General features: G+C 39.0%; 2 protein-coding genes across 2 annotated transcripts; both read left to right on the top strand.

Moving 5' to 3' along the window:
• Window positions 1-1157: 1157 nt before the first annotated feature.
• Window positions 1158-5904, top strand: LOC134824875 (uncharacterized). Its single transcript, XM_063836855.1, has 2 exons — window positions 1158-2885; window positions 3022-5904. Exons 1-2 carry the CDS (start codon window positions 1189-1191, stop codon window positions 3026-3028), a joined length of 1704 nt encoding a protein of 567 aa, XP_063692925.1. The 5' UTR covers window positions 1158-1188; the 3' UTR covers window positions 3029-5904.
• LOC134824876 (charged multivesicular body protein 4b-like) lies at window positions 4719-18664 on the top strand. Its single transcript, XM_063836856.1, has 5 exons — window positions 4719-4722; window positions 16535-16740; window positions 16989-17151; window positions 17310-17465; window positions 17629-18664. The coding sequence occupies exons 2-5, from the start codon at window positions 16544-16546 to the stop codon at window positions 17749-17751; spliced, it is 639 nt and encodes a 212-aa protein (XP_063692926.1). The 5' UTR covers window positions 4719-4722; window positions 16535-16543; the 3' UTR covers window positions 17752-18664.
• Window positions 18665-18816: the final 152 nt, after the last annotated feature.

The raw sequence follows: 18816 nt of genomic DNA, 5'->3' as shown, positions 1-18816 counted from the left end.
TCTCTCACACTCTCTCGCTCGCCCGTACGTGAGTGTCTTGAAATAACAAGTCGTGGCCACGCCATCTGCTTATTGTGGTTGACAGTATGTGTAGTGTGTACTATCCAGTGCAGTATCCTTGTAGTTTCCTTGTTACTTTGTTGCTTTCAAGTTATTTTTATCACTCCCTTTATATTTTGTATGAGGTTTTTTTGTTACGCCTTTTTATTTTGTATGAGGTTGCAATTTTGACAAATTTATTTTGTATTATCTTGCTACGTTGAATGCTGCGGCGTGTATACATTGAGTATTTTTAGTGGTCACGCACATTTAGTATTATATAGTGTTAGCCATTAGCTGATGTATTTAATACATGGCTGGTTTATTATGCATTCACTTTCGTATCGTATTTGCATATATATTGATTCGCGTGTTAAATGTTTATTCAGTTTTGTAATGTGTATAACTTTACTGTTTAACATGAGTCCCGTAAGTTGAAATGGTAAACTAGCTAACATTTCCGTTCTATGAGTATATTAAATGGCGTTGTGTATTGTCAGATACATAATTATATGTATGTGACTATGTCGTTAGCCCGTAATTATCTGACTCCACTGTTAAATGTTTACTTTATCCCACACTTAAAATAGGTTACAATTATACACATTGCAAGTTTACACGTGTTTACCCTCAACTTACCTTAATCAACTCAATTTACCTTATATTAATAGAGCCATATAACAGCTTTCAGATTTCAGAACCTTCAAAATATTTCTTACTTCGTGTTGCTCTCCTTCCGTATCTTTTGTGCGTGACGTTTACACGTGTTTACCACATTCCCTCAACTTACCTTAATCAACTCAACTTACCTTATATTAATTGATGTATGAAATATTATCCGTCGAGGAACAGTTATTTGCTTAGCCTGCTATACTTTGAACATAAAGTTGTGAATTTTAAAATAAAATCTCACTATTGAACAACACACTCCGTCGTCTCAGAATATTTTTGCGCGTCAAATATAATTTCAAGAATTGCTGGACTGAACAAATTGTCATTAAGATCAACTTAGATCTTGCCTTTGTGAAGAACAAACAATCCTAACGTCATAAATTAACAAGAAAGTGTTCCACTATTACAAATCATTATGTCTAACCAACTGATCTCCCACTAGGCAATGTTACAGCACCGATCGATAAAACAAACAAAATGCTGTCAAATACAATAAACATCACAGATACAAGCTGCAACATAGGGTCACCAACAGGACCAGGGTTCGGTACGTACCGCAAGGAGAACGAGAAAAAGAGGTCGAAATGCAACCGGGACAAATTCAAGGAGTACATGGGCGAGCTGAACGAGGCGATGGGCTTCAAGAAACTGAGCATCAACAAATGTCTCTCCACAGCTGTGTCTCTCCTCAAGCTGAGCAAGTTCATTGACAGGTTTCCCAACCAAGTAGAAGGAACTGTGTCTCCCAACATGTTTTATGAGGTTGGAAACTACCTAGGATTAGCATTTGATGAGAACGGAAGAGTACTCCACATCACTCACAAGATGTCAGAACACCCGCTGCCCTTCAACATGTGCCACGTCGGCTCATTCCTCAACCAGATCTGCTTCAACACTGACGAGATCCTCCACAAGGTGTTCAGACAGAACTCTAGCCACATGGAGATGAAACTGAAGTACAGCAAGAAGAACAAACAGCCTACTTCCATGTTCTTCAGAGGCAAGGTCATGTTCAATGCTGCTTCGCAGGTCAAGATGTTCATCGGATACGGATTCATTCAGGACAAGCGGGATTCTATTCGGGATCCCTTCATGTTCAACTCTGGATTCGAGGTCTGGATTGATTCCAACTATGACGTCATCAAGTCTCATAGTTGGCTTGAGCTCCTCCTTGAAGAGAGTGTGAAGCACCAAAGAGCGGGTCGTGTTAACCTCTTCTCCTTGCTTCATCCTGAAGACATGGGTGTCATAGAGACTTGTGAACAGCAAATGAAGACTCAAGGCTTCTTCAAGGTTTCTTGCAGACTGTACGACGGAGAGAATTATCTCTGGGTCACGGCAAGAGGGTATCCTCAAAAGAAGGGTACCCCCGATGCCTATGCTGAAGTATATGTGTGGCCTTTTGCCTATGAGGATTTCAAGACTGGTGACATGTACCTTGTTGATGTCAAGAAGCTGTGGAGTAAGAAACAAAAGCGAGGCAAGGTCTACAAGGCAGCCCGAGCAAAGAGCCCCATGATGATGGCTCCAAGCCCTGAACGCGCCAGCCTCGACTCTAGCTCAGATGACTTTTCTGAAGTTCTTGGAAAACGTTCTCGATCCGATGGCGAGTCCTCGGATGGTTCAGATAGCTGTGGTGACTCACCCAAACGTCTTGCCATCGACTGCTCACAGTCAGTTAGCTCTCCTGAGTCTTATGAACCCATCAGACCCATCGCTAAAAGAGTTTCAGCTTTCCAAGCCTGCAGAGGAGCATTCGTCCCAGTTGCTGGCCACCTTCCCGTTCTAAAACTGAACTACGAACATGAACAGCCGATGAAAAGGAAGTTCGAGCCAGTTGTGATGCACTCAGAGTTCATGAACTATCCTTCCAGTCCCGAGATATCCTCCACTGGATCCAGGACCCCAGATTCGGAGACCCAGGAGCTGCACAGCCCAGTGTTTCCTCCTACCATGACTGTTAAGCAGGATATCCTAGAGAAGAGTGCGTCCCAGTTGAACCTTGGTCGGTTGATGCAAATGAATGCGGTGTTAAAAGAGCTGAAAGACACGAATGTAGGCCTGTTCCACAAGTTTGCGGACGTGTTGGACCCAAGTGGGAAGCCTGAGCAGGAGGGTCTCCTCACCTTCCTGCCACTTATACTGAAGTTGCAAGAAAGAGATCTTATTGAAGGGTAAGTTGTTGGCTTTTTTAAAGTTCTTTTTGTTGTTTGTTTCATAATTGCGTTCCATGATGAAGGTTTAACCATAACATTCCTAATTTATATTCTTCAATTTGTCACTTTTTCTAAAACTTTACACCAATTTCAGTATTTGAAGATATCAGAGGGAAGAAATTAGGTAGCAGAAGAATTCTGAGAACAGAACGCCATTCTAACAGAGTCCAAGTCCTGACCAACACATGCCTTATTTATTAGTGATTAGTTGGTCCAAGTAGACACAAAAATACGTTAGCTAGTCATGGATTAGGAACGTACCACTTTAGGTCGCACATTCAGTCTTCAAGATAGGCTTCTAGCCAAAATAAACCTTGTCCTGCTTGAAATTCATTTTAAATGAAATTGATTCTTGCATTACCCTGACACCAAGCGGACTGAATGTGCTGTTAAACCTCAATAACAAAAGTGATCAGCTTGAATTACCATTCAGCTTCACTATATCAAAATACACACCAACAATGATGTTGTTGTACTTGCTTTCTCTTGAATATATCACTCAGGACTGTGATGTTATCCTGGTGCAGATCACCAATTATTGGCGTTGGTTCAACCAACATGTTATTTTGTTTCTCAGTTTTTGATAGCTTGTTTGTTAGATGTCGCTGGGATTTGCACGTGTTGCACGTGTTTTCCCTCCCAATACAAGCCCCTGAAAGCTACAAAACAGCCTTGCAGACTTTAAAGTCTTGAAAGGCTTTAAAGTCCATACTAGGATTCTTAATAACACACCTGTGCTCTTCAACTTTAAATGTTGAAATTGTGGCTGAATAACCATCTAGCACGCGATGCCCATATAAGGGAACACGTGATGCCCATATAAGGGAACACGTGATGCCCATATAAGGGAACACGTGATGCCCATATAAGGGAACACGTGATTCCCATAATATAAGGGAACACGTGATGCCCATATAAGGGAACCTAGCTATATCCGGGGCTTGTGCTATTATTGGAGCTTAACAGGCAGTATTCTCTGACCCCTTTACCTGTAGTACGGAACGAATGTTCAAGTTAACATTTTGCTATATTATCAAACAGAATATCTTTTCTAGTGTAAAAGATCTATATTGAGTTGTAATACATTGTATACCAAGGGCCGTGTCATCGGCGATTTTTTGGAGTGAGTTTTCTGAAATCTTTGGGCTTGTCAGTTATGTGTTATATTAGTGGCATGCCCTTGGGAATTCCCCCTAAAAAGATTCCAAAAAGTGACTTTGTCATGCGACAAAGCTTCAGGGTAATTGGATAGTATTAGTTGCACTGGGTTTTAAATTAAATTTGTTTACGTTCCATTTTTGTGGCCTGTAATATTTCTTAAATAATTTTTACAGTAAACTTACAAGCTCTTAGCCGCCAAGTCGTAAAAAACGGGGTATTTTTTTCTAAAATAGATTTATTAAGTTTATTACATGTGATCACACACAGATTTTAATCACAATGTTATATATGCAATGTTATGAAGGTTTTTTCGTGACATCGTGGGTGCTTAAACTGACCGAGCACACCGCAAATATTTAGTTGCATAATTATCCCAATTAGTTGCATAATTACCCCATGTTTAATGTGGAACATATGAGTTTGAGCGCCCACCCAGTTTTCAAATTTATAATTTAGCTGTTTGAGCTGTAAGATGCTCTGATGCCAACAGTTGAAATATCAACTGTTGATATTTCAACCAACAGTTGAAATATCTACCTACTCTGCTGGCCTCGTCCGCCAGCAAGAACTGTTTTAATTAATTTACTGTAAGGTAAATGTTTACTTTTCAAGTCAGGAGATTTTAAATAATTTGCCAGTTGTGCAAATGAGCAGTATCCCCTGACTTACCTTGATATGTTTCTTAGCTTTTACGTCTGCATCTGATTGTTCGAGAAGTAAATTTAAATTTAATTTTTAAGTTTTCTGCCTGATAAGAAGAATGTTTGTGGGTCCTCACCCTCAAGAATGTGGACCCAGTTATTTGTGAAAGTAAAGACTAGGAAGGTTTCTAGTTGTCCAGTTAAGTATGTTTGTGTTATGAACGATCAGATGCAGATCATTGGGAAATAGGCGCAATCACTAAAACTAACTAAAATTAACTCGCCAGAACTATCGAAACTGGCAAAATCTTACTAAATTTTATGAACTTGTAGCTTTTAAAATTTGATACAAATCTGAGTCAAAAAAGAAAGTGATTGTGCCTATTTAACGTATATTGACCATTTGTTTATCTTTGTCGGCCGGGGCCCTATAATGGGGCCTTGGATTTAGGAATTTGGAAAATATGTGGGTTTTCCTGGGTTATAGGGATCATGTTAATCATGATATTATATGTATTTTGCATGTTTATTATTCGCAGCAGGCTTACAATGATCTTGTGAGAGAAGCTGGGTGAGAATATTGCTCAACAATTTGTTTTGTTAAACATTGATCGTTATTTGATCTCTGTTTTATTCGAGTTGTATGGACAATTGTCTATGGATAGATTCCATGGATATATTTCCATGTCAGGTTGATATCTTGCTATGTTTGAGTGATGTTTTCATGTATAGTAAGGAAACCAGCTAACGTGTTTGCCGTGTGGCGAAATCGTAGATATTTTTTCAAAAAGAGTAGATTTCAAAATTTCCCCACAACCGAGGTTTGATTTTTTAGTTATATGTTTGAGGAAATGCTATATGAGTTTATCGAAGTGCATTCAAATTCCCACTTTTGTTGTAAACAATTTGGGAAATGTTACGTTTTATGGAGGAACAGTTTATTGTATGATGCTTTTCTGCCGTCTTTCTCGACAGTTTTAAGTTGTGTGAAAAGTTTTGTAAATCTTAAAAACGGACTTCACGTGGAGAACTAAAGCCAGAAAATGTTATGATTTTTCGAGTATTGTTCTAACTAGTGTACAAGATACCTGTCAACTTAAAGTTGATTTAAGTCTCCTTGTATATAATTGAGATGTAGTAAATTCTTTGATTCTATAGACAAACATTTATTATGAGGAATGTGTCTGCACTGAATATATTGAAGCTAATCAACTCTTATCAAGCTAATTGAAGCTAATTAACTCTTATCAATCTAATTGAAGCTAATCAACTCTTGAAAGCAAAATGTTTACATCACTTTTCTCTCCGTCGAATAATCAGTCTGAATAATGCAGTTGATCAGATATTCACAAATAAAAGTATATTTTCTAAAACCAGGAAAACAAAATCAAGAATTGTCACGTTTGACGACGATGACATAATATTAGTATCATACCTATAACAGTAGCGCCCACGTGATTATAAGCCCACGTGACTATGACGTCATCATACCTATAAAAGTAGCGCCCACGTGAAACAGGACACCCTGACTGCTGACCACATTTTTAGGGCTAAAAGTTGTGTGATCTAACACGATAATTAGGTAATTACTGTAGGAACGTTCTAGATCTGCCTGATCATCATGGAAACTTATCTTATCTTAAATTCTTTTTAAAAATTAAGTAAACGGTCATCAGTTTGTTCGGGAATGAGCTTTAATTTAGACAACTTTCAAAATGTGATTAAAATTGAATCATGATTGAGTTTGAAAATCGATTGTGTGATTTTCATGAAAGTTAAAATCCGAGAACGATGACATTACCAATAAATCCCCTGTAACAAAAACATAAAACACATAGTCATCATTCTTAAAGTATGTTAAAAATTACAGCTGTAATTAATTCCAGAAACACTCAGTAAGTCACAGATTTTCGTGAAATCGCAAATTGAATTCACATTTCACACGCAAATTGAATTCACATGTACCTTCGCTTGTGGTCAGCAGCAATATTACCGTGAGAGATTACGAGGTATTAATAAATCAAGCTGGGGCTAGATTATGTTAAAACACTATTGTTTAATGTAGCGTTAACGCCTTAACCTGTGCACGCTCGTTTTCAGGAAGGCCTCTTCTTCATGTTAATCTAAATTAAAACTAGGGATTTAAATTATATTATACTATATTGCTTCCCACCTTCTTTTTATCAATAATATGTTTCGAGGACTATTCTCCTAAATCTCTGTCAAGTTAGAATTCCTGGGAAAGATTTATTCTATAAATCTAGAATGTTCTCAATTATATCAGATAGAGTGTGGAGGATGCACTTCTCTCGTTGCCAGTGGTGATGGTTGCTACTATTATGATAGTTATCACGCTGCTTTGTGCCGCGCGCACTGAATTGATGACGTTGATAATGACGTCACTCTGATATGATGACGTCTGAATATACGCCAACCGGTTGAGCTCTAACCTAAAACACTCATAATAGAATATAATAATTTAGAGATGTTCCCTAGTTGAACAGAAAGTCTGTTACCACGTTTGAATTATTCCTAATAACTTATTTAGACTGATTTCTCGAGAATTAAAATAATCGCACCCGTAAAGCTAAAAGGGAGCCGCTAATTGGAAATCTGAAGGTTTTCACGTCCTTTTAGGACAAAACAAAGGAGACGCCTAGTAAAAAGAGCTCAACGGTTGGTTGTATAGGACCGATAGTGTTACACAAATCATGGAAATGTTCTATATTATATGTGCTGAGGTGAGCTTTCCGCTGCACCATATCGCTGGTCCACGAAGTATTCGGATATATTTTACACACGAATCTGTCTGTACGTATGTTGTTAAGACTTGTTGCTATAAAATTGAAAAGTGTTAAAGTGGTCTTGTGAGTTTATCAGCTGATGGGAAATTCAAAAAATAATATAACTCAAATTAGAATTGGATGAAACAACTGATTCAGCCTAAAAACTATAACTTGAATGAGGTGAAAATATCGAAATTGAATCTTGGAGAAAATATAAGTGTACAGGAAGGTCTGCACTTTCTTCAAGAACTTGGCGCACGTCCAATATAAGCTCTCTGTGACCTCTGCGGTAAAACTCCGCAATATTTAGAGTATTTCTTATTTTAGCCTTAGGCCTTAAGTAAGTAATTAGGTAGGATCCATAACTATATTAATATTCAAAAATAGCTGCAAAATTCCAGAAAACGTTACTTCCATCAGCTGAAATTCTCAAGAGTACCCAGATTTCTATGTTCGGGCAGATATTATTAATTATATGTTGGGATAAATCAGGTAATAATATTGTTTTAGGCAATGAAAATGACCCTCTAATAGTTGTTGATTTTATTATTGTTACCATTGTTATACTACTATTGATATTGTTATTTAGCTCTACAAGATTCGAACTAATCGCATATTGTTCTCATTCAAAAATTCAGTAAAACTTTTACTAACTACAAAACAGTTGTGTTTTCCCGACTTGATGCATTTTATTGTTTAACAAAGTTTTAAAAAAGTAAAAAGATATGATTGAAAATACTCCAAAAAATGATAAATCAACAAAAATATGCTTATTTTATTATAGTAAGTTCGTTACTGTTCATGAATGATTAGAAATGATGTACTCGTAGGAATGCAGTAAATTTACTTCCTATAAAATGTACTCTGCTAGATTAAACAACTGTTATATCACCGTTACCATGGTTACGTTACGTTGTATGTCTTGTGAATGTATTGTGTAACTCTAGTCTTCTCAGAAGTTATCGAACTTCACTACGTAGATCAATGGTTCATGATTAGTTTTTTGAATGATGTTTTTGAAAATGTTGATCGGTGAGCCTACGGATCAGTTTACAATGTTCGCTAATAATAACTCCCTTACGGGTCGTTCACATATTACGTAATCAGCCGAGGGCCCGAGGGGGGAGGGTGGTTTCCAAATGATTGCGTTAGTGTAATTTTGACACAATATCTATGTCTAAAAATGATTACGGAGGGGGAGGGGGGTTAAACATTTTCCAAAAAGTAAATCAGGGTTTTACTGTACCTTAGTGTTTATTAGAAAGATGGTTCAATTGTTGTTGTGGAGTACCAATTTGGCGATGGGGACGGTTGGCGGATGAAAATAGAGATGGGTTTTAAAAAAGGTCGCGAAGGAGAGATAGCTTGCAAATCAACTTTGTCCTTTAACAAATGCTGATCCCATTCTGATTTCTCAACAGTGACCATACCAGAAATTTCAGGCTCGGCATCAAAAAGTTGTTCAAAAAGTTGTTCAAACACCCTATCTTTGTGCTCAATGAATTAATTTGTCAATCATTTTCTCAAACAAAAGTGAATTCCTGTAATTGTTTTGAATTTTCCATAAATGCATAATTATTATGGATCGCAATTGCCTGACCTTCTGGAGGGTGTCATTGCAATCCGAAATTTCTTTATGAAATGTTGGATAAATAATAAATATAAGTCATGTATTGGGAAGTTCCAAAAGTCTATGGCTAAAACGGCGATGACATCTCATCTGTTCAGAAACTCCCTTTCTCAATTAAATACCTAAACCTTGCAAATCACATACCTTGCACATTCCACCAATCACGTACCGTCTTGGCCTTGTAAATTAAGGCCCAGGTGATTTTTACAAAGCTATTTAGATATTCAACTATTATCATATCTCAAGTTAATTTTTCGCAAGCCAAAGATATTTGCACGCTGCACAGTAGACGGAATTTGAAGATTCCGGCCTTGGTTACCTGATAAAAATGCCACTTTTCATAAAGTCATAAGTTATGAGTTTATAAGTTAATATTCTACAGAAAATATGTAAATAATGTTACATGTAAAAAATATGTTATGCCTTATGTGAGAATGAATTCCATCGTGATTTCTTAAGAAAATAGGGCTTCTCGTCAGGCCTTCTCGTAAATATACTGACCTAATGAACCTTGTTCGTCATGCTTATAGGAGTAGTTCCGTTGCCATGTTTACATCATGTAAATTCTTTCATATCTTAATTTTCTTTAATTTTATCATTACAATTATTCATATCCATGAATGAAAGAAGCTATGCATATGCCGATATATGACGAATTTTGGGAGCCTATAAATATATGGAAACCACTAAAACTAATAAAATTCTAAGTCTGAAAACACCAACTATTCTGCCATGAATAAAGCCATTTATGGGCAATTCCACGTAGTGTAATTCACACTTTGCACAAAATTTAGCTTTTAATTGCATGCTAATTGTAGGCTAACATTAGCAGCATGATAATATAAAGTCAGAATGAAGTTTAAACGTTTGTGATGATGTGGCAACAAAAGTTTAATGTCTATCTCTTATACTTTTTATGTGAGCAGCATTTTAAAAAGTAGGCGTTATTCACAGGCATAATTTGGTGTTTTAGAAATCTTGCCTTAAAATTGCAATTCGTGCCCCAGTGTAATAGCAGAAGTTACAATAAGGCTTGATCACAATAAAGTACACATTTTTTCAACTTCCTATGTCCTTCCTAACATAAATTTTTGGAATGTGTGTAGTACAGGGACAATATAGGAAGTAAACGTTATTCACATTTGGACGTAGTGTAACTCACACTCTGCCCAGTTGCTCTGTTTGTGCGTTGTATTGATGTTTGCTTGTTCTTGATTTGGTTGCTGCTATTGTAAAATGGTGAAGTAGACTGACTATTACTGATTTTAAATTAAATTGACTACTAATCGGTCCAATTAGATACTGGTAATGGTGTAGATTACACCCTACTGCCATACCACAGTGGTCGGGCGCCCATGCGAGGTAGACATAAGATATAGGCATGACTAAGGGGTATGATATACCACAAAACATGTATTCTAGGGGTATCTTGCCCCAAAATAACGTTTAAAAAGGTTTTTATAGTGATTAAATGGATATTTGACCTCAAATATTAATTTTACCTCATATTTTGTTAAAAATTGCATTTTTTGGCAATTTTTTGCCATTTTTTAGGACAAACTACAAAAATAAGTTGCAAGTTAACTTTGGTAAGCATCTATAAGTTGATCTATCTGTAAGTATAGGACATTTAGAGCAATCCTAGAAAAATGAACAGTGTAATATTGTGGCATGATTTTTTTATGAGCTCTCAAAGGTTCATGATTAGACAGAAATTGGGCGAAATTTATAACTTTTTGAATCCATTTTTAGACCATTTTATCACTTATATCAATTCTAAACTACTTCTTTGTGTTTTTAATGTGAAGAGGTCATCAAGAGCTTTAATTTGATACCTCTATACATGGTTTTTGATAAAAATTAGAATTTTTTGGGGCAAAAACACTGCTCTTTTGAGCAAAATTTAGTTACATGACAAGAAAATAAGGTAATTTTAGCCCCAAATTGCTGATATTTTCTGAAAATAAGCCTTTAAATTACTCAAATAAGTGTTCCCAGACCTAACAATGACTATAAAACACTTTCAAATCAATTTTGATGTCCTAATCCATTTAAAAATCATTATTTTTGCGATTTAAGGTCTAAAAGTGGCACATTTTGCCCTGGCGGAACCCTAATTTCGATTAAATTACCAACACTTTCAGGCAGTTGTTGGAAATAGGTCCCTGGAATTGCCCTGGAAGTATTGAAAGTACAATTTATTTCACAACAAAGCATTTAAACCACTTGTTTTATTAATTTTCCGCTGTGTAAATTACACTACCAAGCTGTGAATTACGCTACCTGTGAATCACACTACCCCTACTTTTTGCACTTCCAGTGTGACAAAACGAATGAAATTTTCTGACCTTTATAGATGACTAAAGTTGCCGTTAGAGAGAGAGTTACGAATCAAACAGACTTATAGTGTAGCCACAGTAAAACATTTTTCACTATTTGGTAGCGTTATTCACACGCGAAGAGGAAAAATTTGATCATAAGACACTCAAAAAGTAAAGAAATTTGGCCCTCAAAATTAGGCTGGCCTTCTATCTGAAGCCCACTAGGTTGATATACAGGATAAAATATCGAATTCTACGATTAATAAAGCTCCCTAAAATCTTTCGGAAAATAACTGGATATTCACACTAAAGATACACTAAATTTAAGCCAACTTTGACGCGCTACAGTTTTTAAACTAGGCTAGATATCAACAAACGGTTTTTTGCCCCTGAAAATATGGTCAAATATCTTAAAGATTTTCTATCTCTCCCAAACCACCTCCAAACTTTATTATTTTGTTACTGGTTACCGTTATCGTGGAATTGTCCTTATATGAAATGCTAAAATTTCGAACTGTTAAAAGACAGCAAGAATGAAGAATGTTGAATAACTTTTAAAAATCTATATGGAAATATTATTGCCAACCTAAGTAACAAACTTAAGTAATGTAAGAAACTTAAGTAAGAAACCTAAGTAAGAAACAAGCAATCGCCAGTTAAAACGAAGCAAAGTATTAACCCAGAACCCTCTCAGTAAAAAAATTATGAAACATCACCAGCGATGATTAGGGAACTACAGTCCAACTAAATTAAAAATTAAGTAGCAAGGTAGTAAGGTTTTAGGCGGGACTAATTTTACTACATATACAGGTTGAGCAGAGAGGGAGGGAGGGAGGGAGGGAGGGAGGGAGGGAGGGAGGGAGGGAGGGAGGGAGAGGTGCTGTGTTGTGCTCAAGGAGATGAGGAGATATCAGAACATGCGCGGTAAGTGAGGGAGGGAGGGAGGGAGGGAGGGAGGGAGGGAGGGAGGGAGGGAGGGAGGGAGGGGTGGAGGGAGGGAGAGGTGCTGTGTTGTGCTCAAGGAGATGAGGAGATATCAGAACATATGCGGTAAGTGAGGGAGGGAGGGAGAGAGGGAGGGAGGGAGGGAGGGAGGGAGGGAGGGAGGGAGGGAGGGAGGGAGGGAGGGAGAGGTGCTGTGTTGTGCTCAAGGAGATGAGGAGATATCAGAACATGCGCGGTAAGTGAGGGAGGGAGGGAGGGAGGGAGGGAGGGAGGGAGGGAGGGAGGGAGGGAGGGAGGGAGGGAGGGAGGGAGGGAGGGGTGGAGGGAGGGAGGGAGAGGTGATGTGTTGTGCTCAAGGAGATGAGGAGATATCAGAACATATGCGGTAAGTGAGGGAGGGAGGGAGAGAGGGAGGGAGGGAGGGAGGGAGGGAGGGAGGGAGGGAGGGAGGGAGGGAGGGAGGGAGGGAGGGAGGGAGGGAGGGAGATAGGGAGAGGTGCTGTGTTGTACTCAAGGAGATGAGGAGATATCAGGGGGAGGGAGGGAGGGAGGGAGGGAGGGAGGGAGGGAGGGAGGGAGGGAGGGAGGGAGGGGTATAGGACACAAGGGCGGAAGACGCGTGGGCGGAGGTCGCGTAGGCGGAAGACTTGAGGGCGGAGGACGCAAGGGCGGAAGTTTCCTAAAAGGTTGGACACGAGGGCGGAGGTCGCGAGGGCGGAGGTCGATCCCATGATTTGGGCGGAAGACTCGTAAAACGATCACATGTCCTAAATGCTCGACTGGTAATACTACAAAACCGGAAACATCACACAACGTACTTCAAATTGTATAAATTATATAAGTTATATTCAATCGAAGCAATTTTCAAACGATCAAGACGCATCTATAAAAAATTATGAAACATCACCAGCGATGATTAGGGAACTACAGTCCAACTAAATTAAAAATTAAGTAGCAAGGTAGTAAGGTTTTAGGCTGGACTAATTTTACTACATATACAGGTTGAGCAGAGAGGGAGGGAGGGAGGGAGGGAGGGAGGGAGGGAGGGAGGGAGGGAGGGAGGGAGGGAGGGAGGGAGGGAGGGAGGGAGGGAGGGAGGGAGGGAGGGAGGGAGGGAGGGAGGGAGAGGTGCTGTGTTGTGCTCAAGGAGATGAGGAGATATCAGAACATGCGCGGTAAGTGAGGGAGGGAGGGAGGGATAGAGGGAGGGAGGGAGGGAGGGAGGGAGGGAGGGAGGGAGAGGTGCTGTGTTGTGCTCAAGGAGATGAGGAGATATCAGAACATGCGCGGTAAGTGAGGGAGGGAGGGAGAGAGGGAGGGAGGGAGGGAGGGAGGGAGGGACGGACGGAGGGACGGAGGGGTATAGGACACAAGGGCGGAAGACGCGTGGGCGGAGGTCGCGTAGGCGGAAGACTTGAGGGCGGAGGACGCAAGGGCGGAAGTTTCCTCAAAGGTTGGACACGAGGGCGGAGGTCGCGAGGGCGGAGGTCGATCCCATGATTTGGGCGGAAGACTCGTAAAACGATCACATGTCCTAAATGCTCGACTGGTAATACTACAAAACCGGAAACATCACACAACGTACTTCAAATTGTATAAATTATATAAGTTATATTCAATCAAAGTTATATTCAATCATTTTAGTGGTACTGATTTCGAATTCTTTGTAACTTTACAAACAAAATACACAGGGTTATACTTATAGAGAACGCTTAACGGTAATATAAATCACAATGTAATCAATCAATTTTGTCAAACCCGAATAGAATAATATCACAATAACATAAACATTTCACATAGCACAACATCATCCTCGTACGAATGGTAGTTCTGAACTATGCTGAAGATTCTTCTATCCTTGTCGCTATTGGCCTTCCTCCTCTTAGGCTGCTGCTCTCCAAGCGAATTCGCTAAGGTCTTCTTGTCTGTCGAGGACTGTTCCATCTGGACTAGGAGATTCTGACGTTGTGACTCAAATTGTTCGTTTCACTGTGCAATCTTTTCGTGTGAAAACTGTTGATCATATCCCAGAAGCCCTTGTGTCATGTGAGTCAAACTATCGAATCGAGTCACGTGATACATAACTTCGACTCACGTCATGAATCACCATGGTCATGATCTCATATAACACAACGGTATTTAGGACATGTGATCGTTTTACGAGTCTTCCGCCCAAATCATGGGATCGACCTCCGCCCTCGCGACCTCCGCCCTCGTGTCCAACCTTTTAGGAAACTCCCGCCCTTGCGTCCTCCGCCCTCAAGTCTTCCGCCTACGCGACCTCCGCCCACGCGTTTTCCGCCCTCCTGACCGGTTCCCGGGAGGGAGGGAGGGAGGGAGGGAGGGAGGGAGGGAGGGAGGGAGAGGTGCTGTGTTGTGCTCAAGGAGATGAGGAGATATCAGAACATGCGCGGTGAGGGAGGGAGGGAGAGAGGGAGGGAGGGAGGGAGGGAGGGAGGGAGAGAGGGAGGGAGGGAGGGAGGGAGGGAGGGAGGGAGGGAGGGGAGAGGGGGAGGGAGGAGGAGAGGGTGGAGAGGTGATTCCTCTCGATCTCGGCAGCTAATAAAAGTTTTGTACCGGAGAAGGCACCGTGTGTGTGTGCACTAGCTTGGTACCGGAGAAGGTACCGTGTGTGTGTGTGTGTGTGTGCACTAGCTTGGTACCGATATTTAATGCACTATTTTAAATGCGGTGCTGCATATCAAATTCTACTAAATATTTTAAAACATGCGTTAATCTCGCCGATCTGATGAATTACATTGACAACGGTATCTAAGATGCTTCACAGCCCTTCACAGACAGGTTTTCTATATGATCTTTTACATTATAAGCGTTCTGTAATCTGTAATCTGTACCACAATCGTTACTTAACCTGACGTAAGATATGGAGCACGCGGAATGTCAATATACGGAAAGATTGCACACTTCTTGCACACAATTGTTCTCCTGATCAAAAATCAATAATTCCCACAGTCAGACAACGAATGAGTTAAAAAGTTCCAACAAAATCTTTATAACATCATTGGTAAAACATTTTCGGACATCTTCAGTACCTAATAAAGATAAGGGTTAATACTCCAATTAAATCAGAAAATGATAATAAAAACTAAAGGATGTTAGGTAAAAAGAAATCAAACTCTTAAAATTGTTCTCCTCATCGAGAAATGCACCAACTACCAAGCATACTAATGAGCTACACTGACTTAACTTGGTTTAAACACATTCTCAGTACACACGCTCACTGAAATGTAACAGTTTTACATGTGCCATTAAATTGTGCCCCAATTCCATGTGCGTCTTCGAAACAAACACAATAAACAAAACTGAAATTTACATCATTAGAACCCTGCATTGTACACTGTTAATTTAGCCTGTTACACTTCCAGCTCTAGTGGACCTGTATATTACTTGAGCTATGTGACAAGTTTGCTTCCTAAACAACAACAAATAACAGCTAACAGTCCTTTTATTACCGGAGCTTCTTGGGGGGGGGGGGGGGCAATCCCTTAATAAATCAAGTTATGAGTACCAAACATACTCAAATTTGGGTATGGACCATTAAAATGTCTACTCCGGAAGATGTTTGACTGGATTTAGAATAACACATTAGCTGTGCATCGTGCACTAGCTGTGCATCGTGCACTTGCTGTGCATCGTGCACTAGCTAGTAGCTGTGCATCGTGCACTAGCTGTGCATCGTGCACTATGTATAAGTTGAACAAAGAAGTGGTTTCTCAATTGGCTTACTTTATCTATTGTATGTTATAATAATTGAAAGAAATTTGTAATTGTGTAAGATATGTCATGTTTATTGGTAAGTTGGTAAGTTTGTATCGTCGTTTATCAGTACGTCAGTTCGTTTATTTAAACGAAATCGTTCGAAAAACCAAGCATTAAACTGCAAGATATTTAATTACGCAAGTTTTAAAAATCAAAGTAAAATTTTACTGCTTCTCATATAATATAAGTCTATATAGTAGCAAATAAATATGTACAGTACTTAATTACTCTATATAATAATACAGTTGATCTCACTTTTAACTAAAACAGTTTTAACTACAACACTTTTAACTAAAACATTTTTAACTAAAACACTTTTAACTAAAACATTCGGCGGTATCCTAGCAGGGCCATGTCGTGGTTTGGGAAAAAGAAGGAGGCCACTCCCACCACCGCTGATGCAATCCAGAAACTTCAAGACACTGAGATGATGTTGCAGAAGAAGTCAGACTTTTTAGAAGCAAAAATAACGCAAGAGATGAAAACTGCAAAAACAGCTGGAATGAAGAATAAGAGGGTCGCACTTAATGCTTTAAAAAGGAAAAAGAGGTTTGTTTGACTTGCTATCAAGTTAAAAGATCATTCTAGCTGTTTTTATCAAATTTTGATGGTTCCAGCTTACGCTATGACAAACTGTTAAAACCTGCATAATTTAATAATATGCAGATAATATACAGAATGCAGATTTACAAAACTTCTGTGCACACAGCATGCTAGGCTGCATTATAATTTACCTTCTACATAGTTTAAATTTAAATAAAATAGTTAAAATTTAAATAAAAACTCTGTATAACCAGGTACGAAGAACAACTAAATAAAATAGATGGAACGTTATGTACAATAGAGTTCCAGCGTGAAGCTTTAGAAAACGCTAACACCAACACTGAAGTACTTAAAAACATGGGCTTCGCTGCCAAGGCATTGGAAGGTGCCCACAAGCAGATTGGAGATATTGACAAGGTTTGTTTTGTGATATTTCTTACTTTGTAGCCACGTTTCCTTCAAATATAGTTTTAAATCATATTATCTCAGCCTGAAATCATTTCTCTTATTTCGCTTCTTAAATTTTATTAAAAAACATTTAATTAATAACAAATAACATTCCTCCAAAACTTCAGGTACACGATTTGATGGACGATATAGCAGAGCAACAAGAGCTAGCTAACGAGATTTCCAGTGCAATCAGCTCTCCCATGGGCTTCGGTATGGAAATGGACGAGGACGAGTTGATGGCAGAGTTGGAGGGAATGGAACAGGAGGATATGGACAGACAGGTTAGGGTTTTTTCCCTTTCTTTAGAGCTCATTTTTCTCTTTAGATGACATCAATTTACAATTTTTCTTAACTGGATTTGACTAAATTACTATAAAAACACTTTTGGGACCGATTGATCCAAGACAGCCTCCCTTACTTCCCTTCTAACCCCCTACCCTCCAGTTACTGGATATTCCAGACAGCGCCGTACCAGACCTGCCCTCAGTACCCAACGCAGTACCCACATCAGCTGCCCAGGAAGAAGAGGACGAGGACATGGCAGCCTTGGCAGCCTGGGCTACTTAACCTGCACGTGCAGAGTACTTCATGTCACGTGCCGCGCAACTTTACAGCACGTGCAACCACTGATCTGCTTTGATGAATGTTTGTAGAATCGTAGGGACAAAGAAACTATTATGGGTTGACAAATGCAGTGTCCAAATTGTCAGATTACCCCACTTGTAGTATTTTTCTTGGCCTTCTCTTCCTCATGACTGCTTCGTGAAGTTGATTGCTATTTGGTGCTCTTCAGTATTGAATAAAATAATGGGAATTATTGATACGTGTTATTGTTTAACTCCTATATATGTTGGGAGAGATTTAGCTTGATTTTCAAATCGTAGATTTCTTTGCTCAGTTTTATGAATGAAATCACGGATGAGAGTTCATATTACATGGTGAGTATGCCTCTTAAATAGTGGGTACTGTCAGCTAGTTCGCAGTGCTAACCCCATATTTACACTGCACGTTTTTGCTGGTAAGATTGACCATTAGTTCTTTAGAGTCCCCTAGAGGCTTCTAGAGTGCATGTTCACCAAAACGAGCCAAGCTATAACCTAATAGTCAAAATATATTCTTTGATTTGATAGTATATATTTTTGATTAACCGTTTAGCATTTATTTTCTTGGTACTTTTTAGAGCAATGTTTCTTATTCAAAATTCACAGCACTAATGCAGCATTTTTTCGCTGAAAATCTTGCCAAGTTTAAAAACTTGATCCAGATTCCAGAATTGCTGGTTTTTTAACCATAAAAACTGGCTACGTGTCTGCGTTTTTAGTTTTTATTTTGGGTGTTTTGGTACATTTGTGAGCGTACTTAACAATCTGAGAAAGTATGTAAGTCTAGTAATGGATGTAAGTGTATATAATTAATATTAAAATTGATAAAGTGTTATTGATGGATCCTCGTATTCACGTAGTTTTGTTTTTATACCCAACTTTGTCTACATTAATGCTTTCTTTCGAGGAAAAAATCCAAAACAGATAGTTATACTTAGTTAGTTATACTTATTACTCATTCTTAAAAGTGGTTACCCAAAAAAAGGAGATGAGTTATACTTAGTTAGTTATACTTATTACTCATTCTTAA

Source organism: Bolinopsis microptera, chromosome 13 (genome assembly GCF_026151205.1).
Source record: "Bolinopsis microptera isolate Bmic1 chromosome 13, MBARI_Bmic_1.0, whole genome shotgun sequence".
Lineage (NCBI taxonomy): Eukaryota > Metazoa > Ctenophora > Tentaculata > Lobata > Bolinopsidae > Bolinopsis > Bolinopsis microptera.
Note: the sequence above shows the minus strand (reverse complement) of the source record. Positions and strands in the feature narration are given on the sequence as shown.

Coding starts and splice junctions, on each gene's coding strand:
- LOC134824876 (XM_063836856.1), top strand. CDS start 16,544: ATGTCGTGGTTTGGGAAAAAGAAGGAGGCCACTCCCACCACCGCTGAT. Junction 16,741..16,988: donor GCTTTAAAAAGGAAAAAGAG/GTTTGTTTGACT, acceptor CTGTATAACCAG/GTACGAAGAACAACTAAATA. Junction 17,152..17,309: donor AGATTGGAGATATTGACAAG/GTTTGTTTTGTG, acceptor CCAAAACTTCAG/GTACACGATTTGATGGACGA.
- LOC134824875 (XM_063836855.1), top strand. CDS start 1,189: ATGCTGTCAAATACAATAAACATCACAGATACAAGCTGCAACATAGGG.